Source organism: Mobula birostris, chromosome 3 (genome assembly GCF_030028105.1).
Source record: "Mobula birostris isolate sMobBir1 chromosome 3, sMobBir1.hap1, whole genome shotgun sequence".
Lineage (NCBI taxonomy): Eukaryota > Metazoa > Chordata > Chondrichthyes > Myliobatiformes > Myliobatidae > Mobula > Mobula birostris.
In genome coordinates, this window is record NC_092372.1 from 166,144,914 (window position 1) to 166,171,908 (window position 26,995).

A 26,995-nucleotide genomic window follows, 5' to 3' on the forward strand; every position below is an offset into this window, starting at 1 on the left:
ACCAGTTGATCTATCTCACTCCTGTATATTTCCTCGTCACTAACTGAGATTCTGCCCACAACAGTTGTTCATCGGCAACTTCATAGATGCCATTTGCACTGTGTCTAGCCACATAATTGTGAAGATAGAGAGTAGAGCAGTGTGCTAAGTATACATCCTTGGGATGTGCCTGTGTTGATTGTCAGTGAGAAGGAGATATTATTTCCAACAGCACTCACTGTAGTCTCCTAAAGAGGAAGTCAAGCAGCCATTTGCAGAGGGTGGTACAGAAGCCCAAATTTTTAACCTAATTAATTAATTAATACTGAAAGATGATGGTGTTGAACACTGAGCTGTAATAAATAAACAGCAGCCTGATGTAGGTATTGCAGTTATCCAGCTCATCTAAGGCAAAGTGGAGAGGCAGCGAGATTGCATCTCCTGTAGACCTGTTGCGATGACAGGCAAATGCAGCGGGTCCAGGTCCTTACTTCGCCATGATCAGCCTCTCAAAGCACTTCATCACAGTGGATGTGAGTGGAACTGTGACAGATGTTGTGGCAGCTCACCCTTCTCTTGGGCACTGGTATCAATGTTGCCCTTTTGAAGCGGATGGGAACTTCCAACAGCAGCAGTGAGAGTTTGAAAATGTCCTTGAACACACCTGCCAGTTGGTTGGCACAGGTTTTCGGTGCTCTACTGGTACTCCAACGAGGCCTGATGCCTTGCAAGAGTTCACCCTCTTTAAAAAGTACTCTGATATTGGCCTCTGAAACAGAGATCATAGGGTCGCAAGATGCTGTAGGGATTTACACAGTTGTAATTTTGTTCTCCCTTTTAACGTGTGCATAAAAGGCATTAAGCTCACCTGGGAGTGTGGCATCATGCCCAATAATGATTGCCTTTTGGAAGTAATGGCCTGCAAATGTTGCCATGGCTGACATGCATCTAATTCCATCTCTAACTTCACTTGGAATTGCTTTTTCACTCTTAAGATACCTCTCTGTGATTCATAACTAGACTGTGTAGGATTCTGGATCACACGAGCTAAAAATTAAGACTAGAGTCTAGAGGTAAAAACAGGATGTTTCAGCAAAAAGTGCACAAGATGGGTGAATTTTGGAGACTGATACAGCTTTCAACTCTATGGGTTGTGAAATTCTGCTTGAGGTTGAACAGTATGAAGTTGCAAACAGTTTGTAGACAGCTGCCAAGGACAGGTGTGAATTTTGTGGAAATAATAAGGTAGTTGTTGCTGGTCCATGTGGCCATGTGGCCAAGTGGTTAAGGCGTTCGACTAGCGATCTGAAGGTCGTGAGTTCAAGCCCCAGCCAAGGCAGCATGTTGTGTCCTTGAGCAAGGCACTTAATCACACAGTGCTCTGCGACGACACTGGTACCAAGCTGTATGGGTCCTAATGCCCTTTCCTTGGACGACATCGGTGTCGTGGAGAGGGGAGACTTGCAGCATGGGCAACTGCCAGTCTTCCATACAACCTTGCCCAGGCCTGCGCCCTGGAGAGTGAAGACTTTCCAGGTGCAGATCCATGGTGTTTAATTTAATTTGTTGCTGGTCCGTAACCTTGATCTTGCTAATAAATTCCACAAATTAGGATTTTCACTTGTGCACTGTTAAATGTGAAAATTCTGAATTGACTGGTGTGGAACTCAACACTGGATCACTGTCTTACTGAGATTTCCCAACATTTTTGGATAATTGCCCTCTTTGGATGATATGCTGGGTATGTACAGGATTCAAGAACCTACTGATTTCAAGTCTTTGTCTAGCTCTTTCTTGTAAGTTTGCTGATTATTCTTTTGAATCAGTATCAACAAGCAAGGCCTGTCTGTGTCAAAGTATGGGTGCCGAATGTCTAATCAGGTTCGTGGGTTTGGTAAGCGAGACAGGAAATGCTCTGACTTCAAATAAGTATATTAATAATTTATTTACATACAATAAAACTTTGTCCAAATATTCATGTTTCCCAAGTTACAGGCAATATAAAGATGAATACTCAGCAAACATACATACATTCAACAAACATACTTAACTAAAAGTGTGCGGAGAGCATACCTTCCCAATAGTCTCGCCTAAAACAAAGGAAGAAGAGAGCAAGTCCTTTCCACGTGTTATTTTATATACCCAGGGTATTTGAAACTGGACGCCAGGCATCTATCCCATGTGAAAAGCAGCTGCAGCATCTGAACTAACCAATCACAATGGAGGTGACTTCTGACAATCAGAATAAGGCACGCCCCCACAGGACAGGGTGTGACGCTTCTGGGTCTAGGCTATAATATGTGACTCATCACCACTGGATATTCTTGCATATAACCGCAAAGCAAGGACATTTATTCAGAACTGGTAGGCTGACAAGCATTGTGATAGAGCTGAAGAGCACCAAATCTAGTGTCATATTTTGATTTCTTCAGATCACATGAATGTGAATCCATTTGGGGATACATCTGCAATAAAACTACAAATGGATTATACAGGAAAAGAAATTCCTGACTAAAATTTACTCTGAGTTTATCAGTGCTTCCTTGCTGGTGCACAGCTTGACAATGCAGAATGATTACAATACTGAAATAGGCTAGTACATAGAACATAGAAATTTACAGCACATTACGGGCCCTTCGCTGACAATGTTGTGCCAACCATGTAACTTACTCTAGAGACTGCCTAGAATTTCCCTAGCACATAGCTCTCTATTTTTCTAAGCTCCATGTACCTACCTAAGGGGCTCTTAAAAGAGCCTATTGTATTCACTTCCACCACCGCTGCCAGCACTGCATTCCACACACCCACCTCTCTCTTTGGGAAAAAAAATTTACCCCTGATATCCCTTCGGTACCTAATTCCAAGCACCTTAAAACTATGCCCCCGCATGTTAGCTATTTCAGTCCTGGGAAAAAGCCTGTGGCTATCCGCTTGATCAATGCCCCTCTTCATCTTATACACCTCTATCAGGTCACCTCTCATCCTTCGTTGCTCCAAGGAGAAAAGGCCAAGTACACTCAACCTATTCTCATTAAGTATGCCCTCCAGTCCAGGTGACCAGAACTGAACAACAGTCCTCCAAGTGGGGTCTGACCAAAGTCTTGTATAGCTTAGAGTTGATGAATGCCAGCACACCATAGGCCTTCTTAACAACACTGTCAACCTGCACTGCAGCTTTGAGTGTCCTATCCACATGGGCCCCAAGACCTCTCAGATCCTCCACACTGCCAAGGGTCTTACCACTTGTATTATATTCTGTCTTCAAATTGGACCTACCAAAATAAAACACTTCAGACTTATCCGGGTTGAAGTCCACCTGCCACTTCTCAGCCCAATTCTGCGTCCTGTCGATGTCCCGCTGTAACCTCTGACAACCATCCAGACTGTCCACAACACACCCAACCGTTGTGTCATCAGCAAACTTACTAACCCACCCTTCCACTTCTTCATCCAGGTAATTTATAAAAATCGCGAAGAGGATGGTTTCCAGAACAGATCCCTGTGGAGCACCACTGGTCACTGACCTCTGTGCAGAATATGAACCATCTACAAACACCCTTCATCTTCTGTGGGCAACCTAATTGTAGATCCGCAAAGGCAAGGTCTTCTTGGATCCCATGCTTCCGTACTTTCTGAAGGAGCCTTGCATGGGGAACCTTATCAAATGCCTTACTGAAATCCATATACACTACATCCACTACTCTACCTTCATCAATGTGTTTTGTTACATCCTCTAAAAGAATTCAATCAGGCTGGTAAGACATGATCTGCCCTTGACAAAACCATGCTGACTATCCCTAATCAGATTATGCCTTTCCAAATGCTCATAAATCCTGCCTCTCAGGTTCTTCTTGAACAAGGGAACAACACTTGCAACTCTCCAATCCTCTGGTACTTCTCTCGTCCCTATTGATGATGAAAAGATGATCGCAAGAGTCTTAGCAATTTCCTCCCTTGCTCCCCACAGTAGCCTGGGGTATATCTCATCCGGTCCCGGTGACTTATCTGACATAATGCTTTTCAAAAGCTCCAACACATCCTCTTTCTTGATGCTCAAGCGTTTCAGTCTGCTGTAAGTAAACCCCACAATTGCCCAAGTCTTTTTCCGTGTTGAATACTGAAGTAAAGTATTCATTAAGTACCCCCGCTACCTCCTCCAACTCCGTGCACGTTTCCACTATTGCATCTATTCTCACACGGCTCATCTTCTTGCTCTTCACATGCTTGTAGAATGCCTTGGGGTTTTCCTTATTCTTGCTCACCAAGGCCTTCTCATGGCTACTTCTAGCTCTCCTAATTCCATTCTTAAGTTCCTTCCTAGCAACCTCGTAATTTTCTAGAGCTCTAACAGTACCTAGCTTCTTGAACCTTTCGTAAGCTTTTCTTCTTAACTAGATTTTTTATATACTTTGTACACCATGGGTCTTTAACTCTACCCTCCTTTCCCTGCCTCAATGGAACATACCTATACAGAACTCCATGCAAGTGTTCTCTGAACATTTGCTATATTTCTGCTGTGCAGTGCCTGAGAACATCTGCTCCAAATTTTTGCTCCCAAGTTCCTGCCCAATAGTATTATATTTCCCCCTATCCCAATTAAATGATTTTCCAAATTGTCTGCTCCTATCCCTCTCCAGCATTATGGTGAAGGAGATAGAGTTGTGGTCACTACCTCCAAAATGCTTTCCCACGGAGAGATCTGACACCTGACCAGGTTCATTTCCCAATACCAGATCAAGTACAGCCTCTCCTCTAGTTGGCTTATTAACATATTTCATTAGGAAACCTTCATGAACACACCTAACAAACTCCACCCCAACTGAACCCCTTGCGCTAAGGAGATGCCAGTCATTATTAGGGAATTTTAAAATTCCCATCACAACAACCCTATTATTATTGCACCATTCCAGAATCTCTCTCCTTATCTGCTCCTCGATATCCCTGTACTGTTGGGGGTCTATATAAAAAAAACACCCAGTAGAGTTATTGCTCCTTTCCTGTTTCTGACTTCCACCCACACTGACTCAGTAGACCATCCCTCCATGACTTCCTCCTTTTCTGCAGCTATAACACTATCCCTGATTAGCAATGTGGTTCCCCCACCTCATTTGCCTCCTCCTCTGTTCTTTTTGAAACATCTAAAGCCGGCACGCTCAGCAGCCATTCCTGCTCCTGAGACATACATGTCTCTTTGGTGGTCACAACATCATAGTTCCACATATTGATCCACTCTCTTAAGTTCATCCGCCTTTGTTTTAGATACTCCTTGCATTAAAATGGACACATCTGAAACCATCAGGCTGAGTGCATCTTTGCTCTAACAACTGCTTATCCTTCCTCACAAACTCCCTATGAGTTGTCTCTGCTTGTGCTCCAACCTCCCCATCCTCTGCCTCTTCACCGGTTCCCAGCCCCCTGCAAATCTAGTTTAAACCCTCCCAGTAGCATTAGCAAACCTACCCGCAGGATATTGGTCCCCTTCAGATTCAAGTGCAACCATCCTTTTTGTTTAAGTCACACCTTCTCCAGAAGAGATCCCAGTGATCCAAAAATCTGAATCCCTGCCCCCTGCTCTAATCCTTCAGTCCATGCATTTATCCCCCACCTCATTTCATTCCGATACTCACTGTTGCATGGCACAGGCAGCAATCCTGAGATTACTACCTTTTGAGGTCCTGCTTCTCAGTTTCCTTCCCTACTCCCTGTATTCTGCTTTCAGGACCTCCACCATTTTCCTACCCATGTCGTTGGTACCAATATGTATCAGAACCTCTGGCTGCTCACCCTCCCATTTGTGGATGCACTCAGAAACATAATGAACCCTGGCACCTGGGAGGCAAACTACTATCCTTGGTTCTTTTTTGCACCCACAAAGTCGCCTATCTGTCCCCCAACTCTTGAGTCCCCTATTACCGCTGCCTTCCTCTTCTGTTCCCTACCCTTCTGAGCCACAGGGCCAGACTCAGTGCCACTGTTGCTTCTCCCAGGTAGGTTGTCCTCCCCCAACAGCACTCAAAATGGAATACTTACCGTTAAGGGGGCAGCCACGGGGTGTTCTCCACTACCCGACTCCCTTGCTTCTCTCTCCTGACTTTCACCCACTTATCTGTCTCCTGTGGCCCCGTGGCAAATACCTGCCTATAGCTCCTGTCTATCACCACCTCACTCTCTCTAACAAGCTGAGCGTCATCGAGCTGCAGTTCCAGTTCCCTAACTCACTCTCCAAGGAGCTACAGCTCGACGCACCTGACGCAGATGTGGCCATCAGGGAAGCTGGAAGTCTCCCGAAACATCCCACATCTGACACCCAGAACAGAAAACAGGCCTCATGGTCATATCCACTATTTCTAATGTGCCGAGCTCTGTGAGACGCTCCTTTTTTTAAAAAAAACTCTCCTCCCCGACCTGTGCGAAGCTCTCTGTTTCTGTGAATTGATTGGTCTGCTGCTAATGCATTAAATTAATCTTGTCTCTCATTTAAGCAACTAGCTCCAGACAGATTTTCTTATCCTTATTCTGTTCTATCTTACTCTTTAGCACTTCAACCCTACCTCCTTCATTCATCTAACCAACCTAGCACTGATTGTTAAATTTTGCTCTATCCTTAATCCTACAAATGATTTTCACAGCTTCCAGTCTGAATTAGTTGTCTTTCCCTATCATTAACAGATTTGCATTTACAGTACATTGTTCTAACACTTAAGTTACTGGAAGCCATGTACTTTTTCCATGTATCTCTTTCCATTCCTTTGTAGTTATTTAATTTCTGTCTAATTGTAATCTCAATCAATATTTAGTATTTATTTCCGTTTGGATTAGCTTTCTGTTGCTGGCCATTGCTACATGTTCTGTGAAATATTAGTATTTGTCCCTATACCGAACCATCATTGCTTATAGTACTCCAAATTCAGCTGCTGTTTTCGGTATATCTTCGTTATCACTTGGCTGTTTCTGCATAATGCAGGTTCTTTACCCACTACCCTCTATCCCTTGTTAGAATACATTTAAAATTGCTTAATTTGAGCAATTTTCCCCCTCTCATACAAAATATCAGTTTCCAAAAAGCATATCTTAATAAGGGAGATAAAATGGGGATTTATGGAACAAAGGGTCTCTGTTAACTACAATAAAATTCAAAATACCATTTGGAAGCCAGATGTCCCTTGTGTACAAATCTGCTTTGCACACTTACTTAACAGTGTACTTTGCCTTTGGTCTGTACCCCATCTCATGCAATCCAATTATCTTGGGAAAACTTGTAATATCAACAGTGAAGGATCAAATATGGGTTTAGTGGGTGTATTGATGGCAGTCAAAAAAGAAGGGATATTGTCTAAAGGAATCATTTGCATTGGGGTTCTGTTCTGAGGCCATTAACCTAAGTTAAACAATCTGATTAGAAAGCAGAGTTGACTTATGATTGGATGATTTAAGTGTAAAGATTTTCTTTGGGCTATAGTCATACAACTTGGAAGCAGGCGTTTCGGCTCAACTGGTCCATGCCAATTATGTTGTCTAGTGAGCTAGTTATGTCTGCCCATGTTTGGCCTATAGCCCTCTAAAGACTTTTAAATGTTGCTAATGTCCTGACCTCATCCACTGCTTTTGGGAGCTCGTTCCAGGTGCACATTAGCATTTGCCTGAAAAAGCTGTCCCTGATGTCTTTTTTAAATCTCTTGCATCTGATGTTAAATCTATGTCCTCTTGTGTTTTATTTAGAAAGAAACCCCTCCCGGAGGGAAAAAAGACTGTGCTTTCGCCCTGCCTATGCTCCTTTTGATCTTGTATATCTCTTTCTTTAGCTCACTCTTCAATTCTACTGCTGCTGTTTGCTGTTGCTGCTTGTCTTGATCTGCTGTGAGCATTCTGTGATGGCACCAGAGTGTGCGGCGACACTTACAGACTGCCTCTGGAACACCCTTAGGTGTATTGGTTTTTATGTAAACAATGCTTTTCACCATATTTTTCAAAGTACATATGATTAACTTTGAATCTGCTCTCCTATGTTCCAGGGAATAAGGTCCTAGTCTATGCAACCTTTGCTTGTAACTCGGGCTTCCAAATCCAGGCAATATCCTTGTAAATCTTTTCTGCAATCTTTCCAGTTTAATAACATTTTCCTTATGTGTGACTAAAACTACACAGTACCCCATGTATGGCTTCACCAACATCTCGTATAACTGCAACATAACTTCCCAACTCCTTCACTCAGTGGCATGACTGATGAAGGCCATTGTGCCAAGTACCACATTCACTGCCATATCTACCTGTGGATACTGTTTTCAGCAACCTATGCGCTCTACTCCGAAGTCTCTTTGTTCCGTAACATTAACTGGTGTCCTACTGTCCATTGTACAAGTCCTACCCTTCTTTAACCTCCCACTATGGAATACCTCTCATTTTACTGGATTAAAACCCACTTATCAATCCTCAGCCTGTATACCCAGCCGATTAAGATCCCCCAGTAATTTTTCTGTAACATATACCACTACCAAATTTTAGCATCATACACGTATCTACTAACTGTGTCTTGTACATTCATATCCAAATCATTTTGTATAAATCACAAACAACAGAAGTTCCAGTACTGACCCCTGAGGCACACCACTAGATAGAGGCCTTCTTGTCCGAGAAACAGCCCTCACCCGTCGCTCTCTTCTACTGATTCAATTCTGAATCTAGTCCACTATCTCCCCTGGATCCCATGTGATCTAACCTTCCACACTAGCCTGCCATGAAGAGCCTTGTCAAAGACCTTGCTAAAACAACATTCACTCCCCTACCCCATCTAACCTTAGTCTCTTCCTTGAAGAACTCCAGGAGGTTTGTCAGACACTATTTTCTATGACTTGTGTGGCTTTACTGAATGATCCCCAAGAATAACCTTTTCTAAGGACTGTTGTTATGTCCTCTTTCATCAAGAAAGCAATCCTCCATCCTATTCACCTGCACTTCTGACACACCTGTGGCAAATGAATCCTGCAACATTGAGTTGCCAGTTCTGCCCTTCCTTCAGGCATGTTTCTGTCACCAGTGCCAAGCCATAACTTGAATTCTTCCACATTGCCTGCTAAGCTTTTTGCATCAAAATAAATGCCATTTCAACCAATTGCTTTTCCTGTCCCTGTACTATGCTGATGAATAAACTTTGTTCTCAATAGCCCCTGATTTTTCGTCAACCACCTAACTGCTCAGGACCCCAGCCCTCTGTTGCTCCACTATAAATCTTCTGAAGTAGCATTTCCAAAATTCCTATCCAGCATATTGATTCCCCTCCAGTTCAGGTTCTCTTATACATGACACCCCTACCCCAGAAGAGATCCTAGAGATCCAAGTACTTGAATCCCTGTCCCCTGTACCAGCTCCTTAGCTGCTCATTCACATGAGCTTTCTTTCTGTTTCGACCCTCTATATGTGTGGCACTTGGAGTAATCCAGATGTTACTATCCTTGAGGTCTTACTATTTAGGTTCTCTCTATTTTCACTGCACAGGACCTCATCCCTCTCTCTACTTACACATGTCTTTAGTACTAACATACATCATAATCTCTGGCTTCTTATCCTTAACATTGAGGATATTCTATAGCCTGTCCAAAATGTCCTTGACCCTGTACCCATGAGACAACACTCCATCCTGGCATCTCATTTCAGGCACAAAATCTCCTGTTTGTTCCTTTAACTATCGAGTCTCCTATCACAACTGTCCTCAGGACCCCACCCCTCTGCCACTCTAGTATAAACCTTCCAGAGTAGCATTTACAAATCTCCTATCCAGCATTTTGGTCCCCTTCCAGTTCAGATGCAATAAGTCTCTCTTGTACGGGTGATCCAAGAACATTCCTCTTACCTGCTGAGCCTCAGAGCCAGTCACTGTGCCTCCAACAGTGCCACCATTGCTGTTCCTCCCTAGCGGTATCCAGATATTGTTAATGCTGAGGGGAATGGTCACAGGGAGACCCTGCTCTATCTGTCTCTTCCCCTTGCATCACCTGGTGATCACTCAGCTTGCTGCAGCATACATCTTAGGTGTGACCACCTCACTAAAGCCCTTGTCTCCAATTCTCTCAGCGTCTTGAAAAATCCAAAGTATGTCCAAATCTAGCTCCATTTCTGTCGTGTGGTCAGTCAGCAGATGTACCTGGGCACACTTCCTACACATGTATCTTTGGGGACACTGGGAATCTCATTGATCTCCTACATCTTTCAGGAGTAGCAAACCACTGGCCTAACTGACATCCCAACTGCACTCATTCTAAATAGTGAAGTTAAAAATAATTTGCTAGACCTTACTTGTTTCGTTCCTCTGCTTCACTCCTCTGAGCCAAACCCTGCACTCAGGAATTCAAACTCTGCTATTTATGATTATGATAACTCTTTGCCTTGCCTTTGTTTTATTGGCTGTCCTCTTTGCAAATTAGCCAATCAGACTGTTTCGATGTTCTGTGCAATGTTCAACGTTCATAGTTCGTTTTAATATAACCATACCTAAACAGAACATGGAACATAGTATAGTATAGTACAGCACAGGAATAGGCCCTTCAGCCCATGATAATTTAAACTACGTATGGTCCATATCCCTGCCAGTTAGTGTTTATATGTAAAGGCCTTTTAAACATTGCATTCATATCTGCTTTCACCACTTCCCATCTGAGTTACGAAAACTGGCCTTGTACTGTAAATCTTTCTTGAAGCTTTTTCCCTCTTAACTGAAATCAGAATCAGATTTATTGTCAGTGACTTAGCTGATGTAAAATATGTCTGAAGCACTGTCTGAAGCAGCAGTACAATGAAAAGACAAAAAAAAATTACTATAAATTACAAAAATAGTGCAAAAAGAAGGAATATTGAGGTAGTGTTCATGGCCTCACAAACTGTTCAGAAATCTGATGGAGTGAAAGAAGCTGTTTCTGAATCTTTGAGTGTGGGTCTTCAGGCTCTTGTACCTCCTCCCTGATGGTCGTAGCAGGAAGAAGGAATGTCCCAAATGGTGAGAGTAATAAGACCTAGGAGCACAATTAGGCCATTCAGCCCATCAAGTCTGTTCTACCATTCCATCATAGCTGATTTATTATCCCTCTCAACCCCTTTTCCTGCCTTAGCCCCATAGCCTTTAACACTCTAATCAACCTATCCACCTGTACCTTGAAATGTACCAAATGACTTGGCCTGCACAGTCTTCTGTACCAAAGAATTCCATACTTTCACCACCCTCTAGCTAAAGTCACCAAGACCAGATGGACTACACCCCAGGATTCTGACAGATAGCTGAAGAGATTGTGGAGGCATTAATGATGATATTTCAAGAATTACTAGATTTTTGAAATTACTGGAAATCACTGGAAAATTGCAAACGATATTCCACTCTTTAAGAAGGGAAGGAGGCAGAACAACAAAGGAAATTATAAGCCAGTTAACCTGACTTCAGTGGTTGGAAAGATGTTGGAAAGATCCTGTCTTCTCATTTTATAGTGTCTTTGACTTCCCTTTTCAGCCACAGTTGACTCATCCTCCCTTTTGAATACTTCTTCACCTTTGGTTTGTATCTTTCCTGCACCTTCCAAATATCCCCAGATGCACCACTTTAGCCGTACTTTATAAGTATTTTGCATTATCCCTTCTAGTGTTCCCTTTCAATCTTTGTGGCTGTCTGCAAGGAGACAAGTCTCTAGGTTGTATGAAGTATTATTTGTGCTGTTCCTTTTCGCGCTTTGTGGCACTTCGGGTGGTATTTTTGCTGTTTCTGTAATATTTGACTTTTTTTATGAGGCTGAGTTGCTAGTTTAATGGTCAACCCTGCGTGGGTGGAAAACATGCAAGGAACCAGCTGGATTCGAACTTGGGACCAGTAGCCTTGAAGTCTGGTGCTGATGCCACTACACCACCAGCCAGCTTATGTATGAAGTATACATACTTTAATAATAAATGTACTTTGAACAATCAACTGTGGCCAACTCCTTTCTCATGCCTTTGTAATTCCCTTTACTCCATTGTAATACGGATACATCCAATTTTAGCTTCTCCTTCTCAACTTCATGGTGAATTCTGTCATCATATGATCACTGTCTCCTCAGAGTTCCTTTACCTTAAGTTTCCTAATCCAATCTGGGTCATTATATGAGTTTTAATCCAAAATTACCATTCCCTTAGTAGGTTCAACCATAAGCTGCTCTAAAAAGCCATCTCGTAGTTATTCTACAAATTCCTTCACTTGGAATACAGCACCAACTGAATTTTTCCAATCTACCTGCATATTGAAAACCCCATGATTATTGCAACACTGTCCTTTTAACATGCATTTTCTATCTCCTGTTGTAATTTGTAGCCTAAATCCTGGCCGCTGTTGGGAGATCTATGTGGCTCCCATCAGGATCTTTTTATCCTTGCAGTTTCTTAACAATACCCACAAGGACTCTACACCTTCTAATCCTTTGCAGCTCTTTCTAAGGATTTAATTTCATTTTTTTAACAATAGAGCTACCACACCCCTCTGCCTACCTGCCTGTCCTTTTGATACAATGTGTATCCTGGGGTGTTAAGTTCCCATCTGTGGTCTTCTTTCAGCTACGACTTGGAGATGTGCACAGCATCATACCTGCCAGTCTCGAATTGTGCTATAAGATCATCTGCCTTATTTCGTATACTGCGTGGATTCAAATATAACAGCTTTGGTCCTGTATTTATCATCCTTTTTGGTTTTGGCCCCCTGTTACACTTGAACTCCCTCCACTTATTGCAATTTTCCCCTAACATCTGCCTGTACTTCCTCACAGTCTCACTACACACTGCACCTACTTGCCAACTACCCCATTGCTGATGGTCAACATTATGATCAGCCCTATCATTGATGATGGATGCTGCTATTTTGCAGCAAGCTTTGTGAAGACGTCTTCAATGGTGGGGATGGTTGTACCCATGATGGAGCCAGCTGAGTCTACGGCCCTTTGCATCTTCTTGTGATCCTGTTCATTGAAGACTCTATTCCAGGCTGTGATGCAACCAGTCAGAATGCTCTCCACTGTGCATCTAAAGAAATTTGTAAGAGACTTTGGTAACGTACTGAATCTCCTCAAACTCTAATGAAGAGTGTGCGCTGCTCTCTATGTTTGACATTTTTTTCTGGGGATAAAACTCTTGACTATCGAAGCTATCCATCAGCCTTTGCTCCTGAGAAAACAATCCAAGTTTGTCCAACCTCTCTTTATAGCTAATGTGCTCTAATCCAGACAACATACTGGCTAGATGGTTCCATTCACTTAGGTGTCAAGAGGTGTAGGGATGCTGAAGCGACAGCACTCCTGATTTTTTGAGATACTCTTTTCCTCTTTGTTTTCCCTATTCTAACTTCCTCATGTATGAGCACCACTTTTTGTGCAGTTACACTAAATAAATGATCCAGCGCTTGAGCACAGTGGTATATGTTAATGTTGAAGCTCTTCCGGGATGTTCTACAGGAGACTTTGAATCTCTTTTTTATGCCTCCCATGTGATCATTTGCCCTTAGATAGTTCTCCATAAAGTAACAGATTAGGTATTTTGTCCTTAGACATTCTTCGGATATATCCTGCCCAATGACATGTAATTCTTTTAACAATGGTTTTTGGGACATAATCTGTGTGTTTTGGAATCTTGCCACTTCACATGGAGTATTCTACATAGTTAGGCCACATGGAAATGGTTGAGTTGTCTGGCATGCCTATAGTACACTACACAGTCTCACAAGCATGAAGTGGGCATGACAACAGAATAATATATCTTCAGCATGATCCCTCTTCCTTTCCAAGCTTCTCAATCTTCCAAAAGCAGTGATGGCTTTGTTATCTTGTCTTCATTTTCAATGTTGACTGATCTGGAGAGAGTGATATACAGAAAGCCTCTGACCTTTCACAAGGACATTTGATTCTGTGCATGGGGTGTTTTGAGTATGCTGGTTGTGAAGTGAATTGAACTGTGAATTGTGATAGAAACTTGTCCAGAACAGTTGAAGTATCAACAAATGGAACAATTAGTATGGTCTGCGTTTTCACTTTGTTTTCTTTTTTTTAAATTCTCTTTCAAATTATTAGGCTAGTATATATATTTTTGCATGAGGTTAACCATTCTTTAAGCAATCTTTAGGTTGCAGAAGTGTTAATTTTGTACATTAATTTATGCTTCGTGTGTGTGCGCACACGCATGCCTGCAATAAAACTATAGGCTTAATTTTAAAGCTTTATCTCTGAACATTTAATCCTGACAAAGTCATCTCTGTTGGCCAAATTCACCTCATTTGGCTTTTCTAATTTTCTGTTTCTTGATGCTAGGAGGAATGCCCACGCCCACTCCCCCTCATACCCTATCTATTAACATCTATCTCCATAATTGTAATTCATACCATAGTCTTGTTCGAAACTTGCATGCCTTGTTAAAACCTTAACCCTGGCCATGCCATTTGATTATCATACACAATAGCCTTGTCCACAGTACATACATTAATATATTTCATCTGTGTTGGCCTTGAGCTAGGGTTGTTCATGATTTAGCTTATCTGAAGGTGTGTGCCTGTTAGCCAGAAAAAAAAAGCTTCACAGAGAACTGAACTCCAGTCTAAATATCAGAATTCTTCCTTTTCTACCTACAGCTAACCAACAGTCATATGTAAATGTGTGCTCATTTTTTTTATTATAATGGATTTATTAGATTATCATCTAAATAGTTAAAATGTGGTTAGGAAATGTTTATCAATTTACAATCTAAAAATTATCAGATTGTATGGCAGAATTCTAGTAGCTTCACCACATTGAGAGGGAAATATCTTTATTTCTTACATCTTGCGTCTCTCAATGTAATAACTTGTCTTGGACTTCTTCATTAGTTAATATGAAGGAATACATGTTGTTCAGCATTTAACTTTTTTAATCCTACCATCAGGAGTCTTGAAACAGTGTATGTATTCAATTTTTTTTTCAGCTATCTAAATTTATTAGTCACTAATTCTGAATTATCAAATTGTTAAAAATAAATGTGTTGTCCGTAGGTGCATTTGTGACTCATTATAATTTTGATTGACTGCATCACGGTGTCTCAGTTGGAACCAAAAATACAAAACATTCCTCAGTGTTCTATTTTAACTATATCCTTTGTTTAAATTTCAAAACTGGCCCAATTTTATTATTCCTCAAGAGGATGTGGGCACATAATTAGCTTTTAATCCTAATTATTTTTAAACCAGCTGTGGGGTATATGACAGTGAGTTCATGATTTAACCAGCTTCCCCCCTCTTCACATTTTTTCTGTAAGCCTTTATATGCCTGATATTCTAGGCTTTTTTCTGTGAGCTTTTATATGCTTGCTGCTCACAAGCAATTTTTGACTAGTTATTTAAAACAACAAAGAAATCAACTTAACGCATCTTTGAAACTTCTCATTTATAGTTTGCAGAATGGTGCTTGGATTATGGAACTCACGGATGTCGCATTCCTGACAGACCATATTCTTTGTTTGAAGGTAACACATTGTGCAGTATGTTGGCCTTTTAATAATGTCTTGAGATGATACAAATCTCTGTATGATTTGACAATCTGAAACAAATTCGATTTTATGAAAATACTTAACAGGACAAGTAGTGCTTTTGGAGAGAAAAACAGTTAATGTTTCAGTTGAACAAGTCTTCATCTGAAAATCACAGATAAAAGCTGCAGATGCAATAGGCTAGAAATAAAAATAAAATTCTAGAAAATCTCTGCCCTGTGGAGTGTTGTAGAATGGAATGTTCCAAGGCTGTAAGTACATAATTCCCATAAGTTCTGGCACCTGTAGACTGGTGATGAAAAGGCATATTGTATGTTTATCTTCATGGGCTAGCACATTGAGCAGAGGGACTGGGATGCCATGATACAGCTGTACAAGTCGTTGAGACTATACTTGGATTATTGTGTGTGCTTTTGGTTGATGTACTATATATTAAGGATGTGATTAAGCTTGAGAAGGTACAGAAAATATTCACAAGGATATTATTTGGACTGGAGGGTTTAAGTTTTAAATTGAGACTGGATAGGCTGGGACAACAAAGCAGACTGAGGGGTAACCCTATAGAGCAGGGGTCCCAACCTGTTTTATGCCTTGGACCAATACCATTAACCAAGGGGTCCGAGCACCCCAGGTTGGGAACCCCTGACACAGAGGTTTAAAATCATAGGAGCGTAGATACATTGAATGGGCACAGTCATATTCCAGTTTAGTGAAATCTAAAACTAGAGGGCATGGGTATGGTGGATATGGGGTGGGGTGGGGAATAAAAACTGGCAGAGAAGTGGTAGTGGTAGGTACAATCACAATTTTAAAAGACATGGATAAGGAAGAACTTGGGCCAAACACTATCAAAGGGGACTAACTCAGGTAGGCACTTTGGTCCCCATGAATGAGTCGGGCTAAAGGGCCTTCTTCTGTGCTGAATGACTGTTCGAGCAGCATCTGTGGAAAAAGAAATAGTTAACATTTCAGAGTGAAGACCCTTTGTCAGAAGTGAGAAAAAGAGAAAGCTAGATATTTTGGGTAGCAGAGAAGGTGGAGAGGTTAATATATGGGAACAAAATAAGTATATGTTATAGCATGAAATAATCATACAAAATGGGCATTTGAGCTCTTTTGACTGTAGAATGGGTTACTAAATTTAAGAAGGGTGGGTAAAGTTGTATAGGTGGCAAACTGGGGTAAGTCCAACAGGCCAGAATATACAAAGGAAAGAAAGAGAGTGACAAATGAAAAATGACCAGTCCTGATACAAACAATGGAAGTGCAAGATACCTGAAGATACAGACTTCAAAATTGAGTTCTGATGGTCGCAGACAAAAGATGACATGCTGTTCCCCAAGATTACATTGGGCCTCTTCATCTGAACTTACTAGAAAAGGTGAAAAAGATGCCATTGCTGGGTTGATCTACAAATTGATAAGCATTGTATTTTTTTTTAAGTTTGCTGATTCTGAAACAAATATTAGATTCTGATATTCTCCTATTTCCTGTATCTTCCATTTTTATTTCAGAGTAATTGTTTCTGCAGTATTACATTTTTACATAGTTTCAACTGATGTAATTCTTACATTTGTATCCTGTAAACTCAAACATTATTGGTACAAGTAAATTCCTCCAAATAAATGGAACTCTATTTAATAAGGCTACCATTTTCCATTAAATATTTGCTATTATATTGAGTCAGGACCCAATATACATTTAGCTTGTAATGGAAGTTGAACAGATTGCATGAATGAGGACATATTAGCCCTCTAAATACTGTAACAGAGTAGATTTATTGCACATGTTATACTTAGGTGGGGGGGTGTGGATGTTGTATGCCAAAATGACACAAAAGTTGCATACAGATGATGTGAAAGTTTGCAGTGTTGGTGGATAGTTTAGATAATGTAGGTGCTTGTTGTATGGGACACTGATAGGATACAGAGCAGGGCTGAGCAGTGGCAGATGTAGTTCAGTCTGGAAAAATATGAAGTGATACTCTTTGGAAGATCAAACTTTAAGACAGAGTACAATGTTAATGGCAGGATTCTTGGTATGGAATGTTGATTCCTAGTATGGTGTGTTGGCCTTCATTAATCAGGGTATTGAGTTCAAGAGCTGCAAGGTAATTCTGCAATTCTCTAAACCGCTGGTTAGAACAAAGAACAGGACAGCACAGGAACAGGTTCTTCAGCCCACAATATTATGCTGAACCAGCTAAAAGGTAAATCCAAAATCCTCAAAAACAAATCCATCCTACCTACACAATGTCCATATTTCTCTGTCTTCCTCATATTCATGTGCCTATCTAAACATCCCTTAAAAGCCTCTAATGTATTTGCCTCTACCTGCATTCCAGGCATCCACTACTCTGAGTACAAAAACTTATCTCTCACATCCCCTTTGAACCTACTCCCCCTCACTTTCAATGCATACCCTCTGGTATTAGATATTACTACTCTGTAAAAAAGATAGTCCCTATCTACTCTTTCTATGCCTCACATATTCTAATAAACTTCCATCAGATCTCCCCTCAGCTTCTTCTGCTCCAAAAAAAAAACAACCCAAGTTTGTCTAGCTTCTCATGATAGCACATGCCCTGTAAACCAGGCAGCATCCTGGTAAACCTCTCCAAAGCCTCAACATCCTTCCTATAGTGGGGTGACCAGACCGTATGCAGTACTCCAGATGTAACTTTTAAACCAGAGTTTTATAAAGTTGCAACAAACCTCATGACTTTTGTACTCAATGCCTGGATTAATAAAAGCAAGCATTCCATAAGCTGCCTTAACCACTCCATCAACCTGTGTAACCACTTCCATGGAGCTGTGAATATGGACCCCAAGGTCTCTCTGTTCAGCAACACTTAAGCAACTACCAAAGTGCAGCACCTCAGATTTATCTGGGTTAAACTCCATCTGCCATTTCTCTGCCCATGCCTGCATCTGATCTATATTGCACTGTATTGTTTGCCAGTCTTCTACACTATCCATACCTCCGCCAATCTTGGCATCATCTACAAACTTACTAACCTACACATCTACATTTTCATCCATGTCACTTACATACATCACAAACAGCAGAGGTCCCAGCACCGATCCCTGTGAAACACCACAAATCACAGGCCTCCAGCTTGAGTAAGTCCCTTCAACCATTACCCTGCCTTCTATGCACAAGCCAGTTCTGAATCCACATAGCTAATTTGCTGCATCCTAATCTTTGGATTAGCCTCCCATGAGGGACTTTGTCAAACGCCTTACTAAAATCAATGTAGACAATGTCTACCGCTCTACCTTCATCAGTCTTTCTTGTCACCTTATCAAAAATCTTAATCATCTTGGTAGGACATGACCTACCCCAACAAAGCCAAGCCGGATCTCCCTAATTAGGTCACGGGTTTCCAAATGCTCATATATCCTGTCCCTAAGAATTTTCTGCAACTACAACTACAACTGATGTGAGACTCAACAGTCTGTAGTTCCCAGGATTTTCTCTTGTTCCCTTCTTAAACAGAGGTACAACATTAGCAGTCCTCTGGCGAATAACCTGGGGTAAATGCCATCAGGTGCTGGGGAGGTATCTGTCTTAATACTCATTAGGCAATCAAACACTTCCTCTTCCTTGATCTCTAAATGTTCAAACATATTAAGGCACTGAGCATTGATCTCCATCTCCTGATCCTGATCCTCCATGTCCTTTTCCTTGGAAGTACTGAAGCAAGGTACTCATTAAGTATCTCACTCAGATTCTCTGCTTCCAAGCAAATGTAAGACCACACATGGAGTAGAAAAGATGTGCAAGCTTTACAAAGAATGCAGAGAAGATGTACCAGGATACTGCCTGGATTAGAGAATGTGTCATGAGGAAAGGTTGAGTGAGCTATAGCTTTTCTCTTTTAATCAAAGGAGCATGAGAGGATACTTGACAGAGGTGTATAAAATTATGACTGGTGTGGACCGAGTGGAAAGCCAGTGTCTTTTTCCCCAGGCAGGAAGTGGCTAATACTGTATGAAAGGGCATAATATGAGATGTAATTGGTGGAGAAGGTATTGGAGGAGGTCAGAGGTTTTTTTTCCACAGAGAGTGGTAAGTGCATGGAAAGCACTGCTGGGGATGATGGTAGAGCCGTATACTTTAGGGACACTTAAAAGACTCTTGGACTCATGAGTGAAAAAATATGGAGGGCTATGTGGGAGGGAAGGGCTATTTGGAGTAGGTTTAAAAAGTCAGCACACAGTGTGGACTGAAGGGCCTGTGCTGTGCTATGCTGTTCTAGTTCTATGTAAGATAGAAATAATTATCAATCACAGTCTCCTTCAGATGCCACCCAGCTTGAGTGTTAATACATAATGCAAAGAGAAAATCAATTAAATCACTCAGAAGTTACACATGTATGCCATTCTTCATCCTTTTACAATCTGCATATAGTTTAAAAAAATAAGTGCCATTGACACTGAAATTATACACCTGTAATAATTGACTAAGGATCTAAAATGAAAAGACCAGTAAAAGATTCTTCCAAGTAGTGTTATAGATTTATAAGGCTATAGATTAACACATCAAGGACATGGGTGCTTTGGCCTGACAAGTCTGTGATGACCATGCTCATCATGCCACCCAGCTAGTCCCAATTCCCTGCATTTAGCCCATAGGACCATAAGATATAGGAGCAGAATTAGGCCATTTGGCCCAAAGAATTTGCTCCGCTATTTCATCATGGCTGATCTATTTCCCTCTCGGCCCCAGTCTCCTGCTTTCTCCCTGTATCATATATCATTCTCTGCCTTAAATATACCCAGTGATTTGTAAACAGAAAATACTCTGCAGATGCTGGGGTCGCTCAGTTTTACCTCATGCTCAAGATCCACAAGCCTGACTGTCCTGGTAGACCCATAGTTTCTGCCTGCTCCTGCCCCACCGAACTTGTATCTGCCTACCTGGACTCCATTTTGTCACCCATAGTTCAGTCCCTCCCCACCTACATCCGGGATACATCCCATGCCCTCCACCTCTTCAATAACTTCCAGTTCCCCGGTCCTGACCGCTTCATTTTCACTATGGATGTCCAATCTTTATACACTTCCATTCCCCATCAAGAAGGCCTCAAAGCCCTCCGCTACTTTCTGGACAATAGACCTCACCAGCTCCCCACCACCACTACCCTCCTCCAGTTGGCGGAACTGGTACTCACACTTAATAACTTCTCTTTTGGCTCTTCCCACTTTCTTCAGACCAAGAGTGTAGCTATGGGTACTCACATGGGCCCCAGCTATGCCTGCCTCTTCGTTGGTTATGTGGAACAGTCTATGCTCCAAACCTACACTGGTACTGCTCCCCAACTTTTCCTTTGCTACATTGACGACTACATTGGTGCTGCTTCCTGCACCCATGCTGAGCTCATCAATTTCATCGACTTCACTTCAAACTTCCACCCAGCCCTCAAATTCACTTGGTCCATCTTGGACATTTCTTTCCCCTTTCTTGATCTCTCGGTCTCCATCTCTGGAGACAGACTGTCCACCGACATCTTCTATTAGCCCACTGACTCTCATAACTACCTCGACTATACCTCTTCCCACCCTGCCACATGCAAAAACGCCATTCCCTATTCCCAGTTCCTCCGTCTCCACCACATCTGCTCCCAGGATGAGGCTTTCTGTTCCAGGACATCTCAAATGTCCTCTTTCTTTAAGGATCATGGTTTCCCTTCTGCTGTCATCAATGATGCCCTTACCCGCATCTCCTCCATTTTCCACACTTCGGCCCTCACCCCATCCTCCCGTCACGACAACAGGGACAGAGTTCCCCTTGACCTCACCTACCACCCCACCAGCCTCCGGATCCAGCATATCCTTCGCAACTTCCGCCACCTTCAACAGGACCCCACCACTAAGCACAGCTTTCCCTCTCCACCCCTCTCCGCCTTCCGCAGGGATCGTTCCCTCCGTGACTCCCTGGTCCACACGTCCCTCCCCACAGATCTTCCACCCGGCACTTATCCCTGTAAGCGTAAGTGCTACACCTGTCCCTACACCTCCTCTCCTGCCACCATTCAGGGCCCCAAACAGTCCTTCCAGGTGAGGCAACACTTCACTTGTTAAGTCTGTTGGGGTCATCTATTGCATCCAGTGCTCCCGGTGCGGCCTCCTCTACATCGGTGAAACCTGACACAGATTGGGGGACTGCTTCATCGAGCACCTCCGCTCCATCCGCCACAACAGACAGGATCTCCCAGTTGCCACCCACTTCAACTCTGCTTCCCATTCCCATTCAGATATGTCTATACATGGCTTCCTCTACTGCCATAATGAGGCTAAACTCAGGTTGGAGGAGCAACACCTCATATACCGTCTGGGATGTGTCTCCAGCCCCTTGGTATGAACACTGAATTCTCCAACTTCCGGTAGTCCCCTCCCCCTCCCTTCCCCCATCCCAGTTTCACTCTGCCCCCTCCCCCAGCTGCCTATCACCTCCCTCATGGTTCTGCCTCTTTCTGCTACCCATTGTGCTTTCTCCTATTCCTTCTTCACCCTTCCTGCCTATCCCCTCCCCCACCCCTTTATCTTTTCCCTTACTGGTTTTTCACCTGGAACCTACTAGCCTTCTCCTTCCCACCCTCCCCCCACCTTCTTTATAGGGCCTCTGCCCCTTCCCTCTTCCCTCTTCAGTCCTGACGAAGGGTTCCGGCCCAAAACATTGACTGATCATTTCCACGGATGCTGCCCGACCTGCTGAGTTCCTCCAGCGTGTACCCAGTGATTTGACTTGCACAGCCAGCAGTGGCAATGAATTCCACAGATTCAGCACATTCTGACTCAAGAAATTTCTCCTGCTGTCTGTTCTAACTTGACATCCCTCCATTCTGAGGCTGTTTCCTCTTGTCTTAGACTCGCCCACCAAAGGAAACATCCTCTCCACATCCACTCTCTCAAGGCCTTTCAACATTCGATATATTTTGATGAGATAGTTCTTCATTCTTCTGATTTCCAGTGAGAACAGATCCAGAGCCATCAAATGCTTCTCAGTAGATAAGCCTTTTAATCCCAGAATAATTTTTGTGAACCTCCTTTAAACACTCTACAATGTCAGCATGTCCTTTCTTAGATAAGACACTCAAAACTGCTCACAATACTCCAAGTGAGACCTCACCAGTGCCTTATGAATCCTCAACATTATTTCATTGTTCTTATATTCTAAGCATTCATTTTGAGAGGACAGCATTGCATTTGCCTTCCTCACCACCGACTCAACCTACAAATTAATCTTTAGGAAATCCTGCACGAGGACTTCCAAGTTCCTTTGCACCTCAATTTTTTAAAAGTTTTCTCTCCATTTAGAAAATAGTATATGCTTTTATTTTGTTTACCAAGGTGCATGACCATACAATTTCTGACACTATATTCCATCTGCCACTTCTTTGCCCTTCTCCTAATCTGTTTAAGCCCTTCTGTACCCTCTGCTTCCTCAACACTATCTGCCCTTCCACCTGTTTTCATATCGTCTGCAAGCTTGGCCACAAAGCCATCAAATCCATTTTAAAAATCATTGACAATTAATGTAAGAAGAAGTGATCCAATGCAGACCCCTGTGGAACACCACTAGTCACCAGCAGTCAACCAGAAAAGGCTCCCTTTAGTTGTACTTTTTGCCTCCTGCCAGTCAGCCAATGCTCTATCCATGCTAGTATCTTTCCTATAATACCATGGGCTCTTAACTTGTTAAGCAGCCTTATGTGTGACAACTTGTCAGAGGCCTTCTGAAAATCCAAGTACACAACATCCACTGATTCTCCTTTGTCTATCCTGCTTGTTATTTCTTTAAGGAATTCCAACAGATTTCTCAGGCTAGATTTTCCCTTAAGGAAATACTCTGACTTTGACCTATTTTATCATGTGCCTCCAAGTACCCTAAAACCATATCCTTAACAATTGACTCCATCTTCCAACAATGAGGTCAGGCTAACTGGCCTTTAACTTCCCTTCTGCTTTTCTCCCTTCTTCAAGAATGGAGTGACTTTTGCAATTTTCCAGTCTTCCAGAACCATGCCAGAATCTATTCATTCTTGAAAGATCATCACTAATGCCTCCACAGTCTCTTCAGTCACCTCTTTCAGAACCCTGGTATGTAGACCATCTGGTCCAGGTGTTTTGACTACCATCAGACCTTTCAGTTTCCCATGCACCTTCTCCCTAGTAATAGCAGCTGCACTCAGTTCTGCCCCCAACATTCTCAAACTTCTGGCATACTGCTAGTGTCTTCCACAGTGAAGACATGCAAAATACTTATTCAGGTCATCTGCCATTTCACTGTCCCCATTACTACCTCTCCAGCAGCCGATATCTACTTTCACCTCTCATTTACTCGTTATATATCTGAAGAAACTTTTGGTATTCTCTTTAATATTATTAGCTAGCTTACCTTTGTATTCCATCTTTTCCCTCTTAATGACTTTTTAGTTGCCTTCCGATGGTTTTTAAAAGTTTTCCAATCCTCTAACTTCCCACTTTTTTTTTCTATATTATATGCCCTCTCTTTGGCTTTTACATTGGCTTTGACTTCTCTTATCAGCCATAGTTGCATCACCCTGCCTTTAGAATATGATTTGTTCTTTGGAATGTATCTAACTTGTGCCTTCCAAATTGCTCCCAGAAACTCCAGCAATTGTTGCTGTGCCGTCATCCCTGCTAGTGTCCCCTTCCAATCAATTTTGGCCAGCTCCTCTCTCATATTTCTGTAATTCCTTTTACTCCCTGTGATACTGATACATCTGACTTTAGCTTCTCTTTCGGAAATTGCAGGGTGAATACTATCATATTATGATCACTGGCTCCTTTACCTTAAGCTCTCTAATCAATTCCAGTTCATTGCAACAACTCCCAATCCAGAATAGCTGATCTCCTACTGGGCACAACCACAAACTGCTCTAAAAAGCCATCTCATAAATATTTTACAAATTCCCACTCTTGGGATCCTGATTTTTCCCAATCTACCTGCATATTGACGTTCTCCCATGCTTATTGTAATGTTGCCCTTTTGACATGCATTTTCTATCTCCCATTGTAATTTGTAGACCATATCTTTGCTACTATTCAGAAGTCTGTATATAATTCCTATCAGGGTATTTTTCCCCTTGCAGTTTATTAGCTCTGCCCACAATGATTCCACACCTTCCAATCCTATGTCACCTCTTTCTAGTAATTTGATTTCATGTTTTACCAATAGAGCCACCCACCCCTTCTGCTTCCCTGCCTGACCTTTCAATACAATGTGTATTTTTGGATATTAAGTTCCCAGCTATAATCTTTCAGCCATGACTCCATGATGCCCACAAGATCATACATGCCAATCTGTAACTAGTCATAATAGTCATAGTCATACTTTACTGATCCCGGGGGAAAATGGTTTTCGTTACAGTTGCACCATAAGTAATTAAATAGTAATAAACCATAAATAGTTAAATAGTAATATGTAAATTATGCCAGGAAATAAGTCCAGGACTACAAGTTCATCAACCTTATTCCGTATACTGCATGCATTCAAATGTAACATTTTTAGTCCTGTATTCATCAGGCTTTTCAATTTTGTGCTCAACTCATCCCATTGACTGCAATTTTGCCCTATCATCAGCCTCTTCTTATTAGCAGTTGTACTACACACTGCCTCTGTTTGTAAACCAACGACCCCATCCTCAGCCCTATCACTCCAGCTGTTGTCCTCCAGCCAAGATTTGTCTCCTCCCAAATAATCTAGCAAACCTGCCTGCAAGGATATTGGTCCCCTTAGGGTTCAGACGTAACCCAATCCCTTTGTACAGGTCATACCTTCCCTAGAAGAGATCCCAATGATCCAGAAATCTGAACCCCTGCCCTCTGCACCAATTCTTCAATCACTCATCATCTGCCAAATTATCCTTTTCTTACCTTCATTGGCATGTGATTGCAGCCCTCAGGCAGCAGTCTGGAGATTACTACCTTGGAGGTCCTGTTTTCAGCGTTCTACTTACTCTCTAAAACCTCTCTTCAGGATGTCCTCAGCTTTCCTATCTATGTCATTAGTGCCAATTCATACCAAGACTTCTGGCTGCTCACCCTTCCCCTTTTAGAATGCCATGGACCCAAAACAAGACATCCCTGACCCGGCACCTGAGGGATAGCATACCATTCGGGTGCCTCAATCGCACCCACAGAATCTCGTATTTATTCCTCTATGAAATCTCCTATCACTACTGCAGCCCTCTTCATCTTGCTTCTCTTCTGAGCTGCAACGCCAGACTCAGTGCCATAGACTTGGTCGCTGTGGCTCCCCCCTGGTGGATTGTCTCCTCAACAGTATTCAAAGTGTTATCCTTACTATTAAAGGGAATGGCCACAGGGTTGCACGGGCTGCCCATTTTCCTTCCTTCTTTGAGGTGGCAGACACCCAGTTACCTGCCTACTCATTTCCCTTTAAGACCCTTCCCTGCATGTACCTATCCAAGTGCCTCTTAAGTGATAGCATTGTACCTCAACTGCTTCCTTTGGCAGCATGTTCCATAATAACTATTCTCTGCATGAATAAGTTGCCCCTCAGGTCTCTTTTAGATCTTTCCCTCTCACCCTTAATCTCAGCCCCCTTGTTGTAGACTTTAAGGAAAAGACCGTAAGCACTCACCTTATTAATGCCACATAATTTTAAATATTATTTAAAATAATGTCAGGTAACCCCTTGTTCTGCTATGTTCAGAGCAATAAAGACTGAGCCTGACCAATTTCTACAGATCACTGTTTACAATTTCTATTTTCAATCAGAAATTGAAATGTTTAATATTGCACAGAGCTCCAGTTTCTACTAAAAAAAATCGATGCACAAGGTGGCATGTGGAAATTGTTAGCTGGATGACCTCTCTTACTGGACTATAGATGGATAAATGGGCTAATAACTGTACTTTTGTATTTTATTTTACAGGGATGGCTGGCGCTATTCACTTCTTGTCTGATATTTTGAATCCAGAAGCAGCTCGATTTCCAGCCTTGGAACTGTAATGTACAACAAAGTTGTGCTAATTGAAGAATGAATGATTTTGGATTTGGTGTAGGACATCTTTTCTGTGGAGAATAGGACTTCTTGGTACCTGTTTCCTCAATACCTATGTACTCCCACTGCTATCTTAAGAACTTCAACAATCAAAGGCAACAAATGAAGCAAAATCTCTGAATAACATTGTTTTTGTCTTGTAATTCATTGCATTTCAGTTGAAACAAAATTAAATAACTAAAATTAACACATGCTTACTTCAGAGTTTGATTGTATGCACGCTTAAAATCTTAAGCATTTTTAGTTGTCTTCATTCATTTGGGATCCATGCATTTTGTAAAATATTGGTCATAGTACATTTTGTGCATGTGAAGAAGGTGATCATTGATCCACTGGTGCCAATTTATTTATGATTCTGCTTGAAGATACCCTTTAGAATAAGGTAGTATGTAGTTAGGGTTGTTGGTCCTGTTTGATTTTTTTTATTTGCAACACGACAAATAAAGTACAT

The 26,995-nt window shown here is 42.0% G+C and overlaps 1 protein-coding gene across 1 annotated transcript in view; it reads left to right on the forward strand.

Moving 5' to 3' along the window:
• lancl2 (LanC lantibiotic synthetase component C-like 2 (bacterial)) overlaps window positions 1-26,731 on the forward strand; it is a 67,417-nt gene extending 40,686 nt beyond the window's left edge. Inside the window, exons 8-9 of the mRNA XM_072253616.1 lie at window positions 15,390-15,462; window positions 26,416-26,731. Of these exons, the coding sequence (XP_072109717.1) occupies window positions 15,390-15,462; window positions 26,416-26,492 (150 nt within the window). The 3' untranslated portion in view covers window positions 26,493-26,731. The remainder of the gene's footprint in view (window positions 1-15,389; window positions 15,463-26,415) is intronic.
• The last annotated feature ends 264 nt before the right edge of the window (window positions 26,732-26,995 follow it).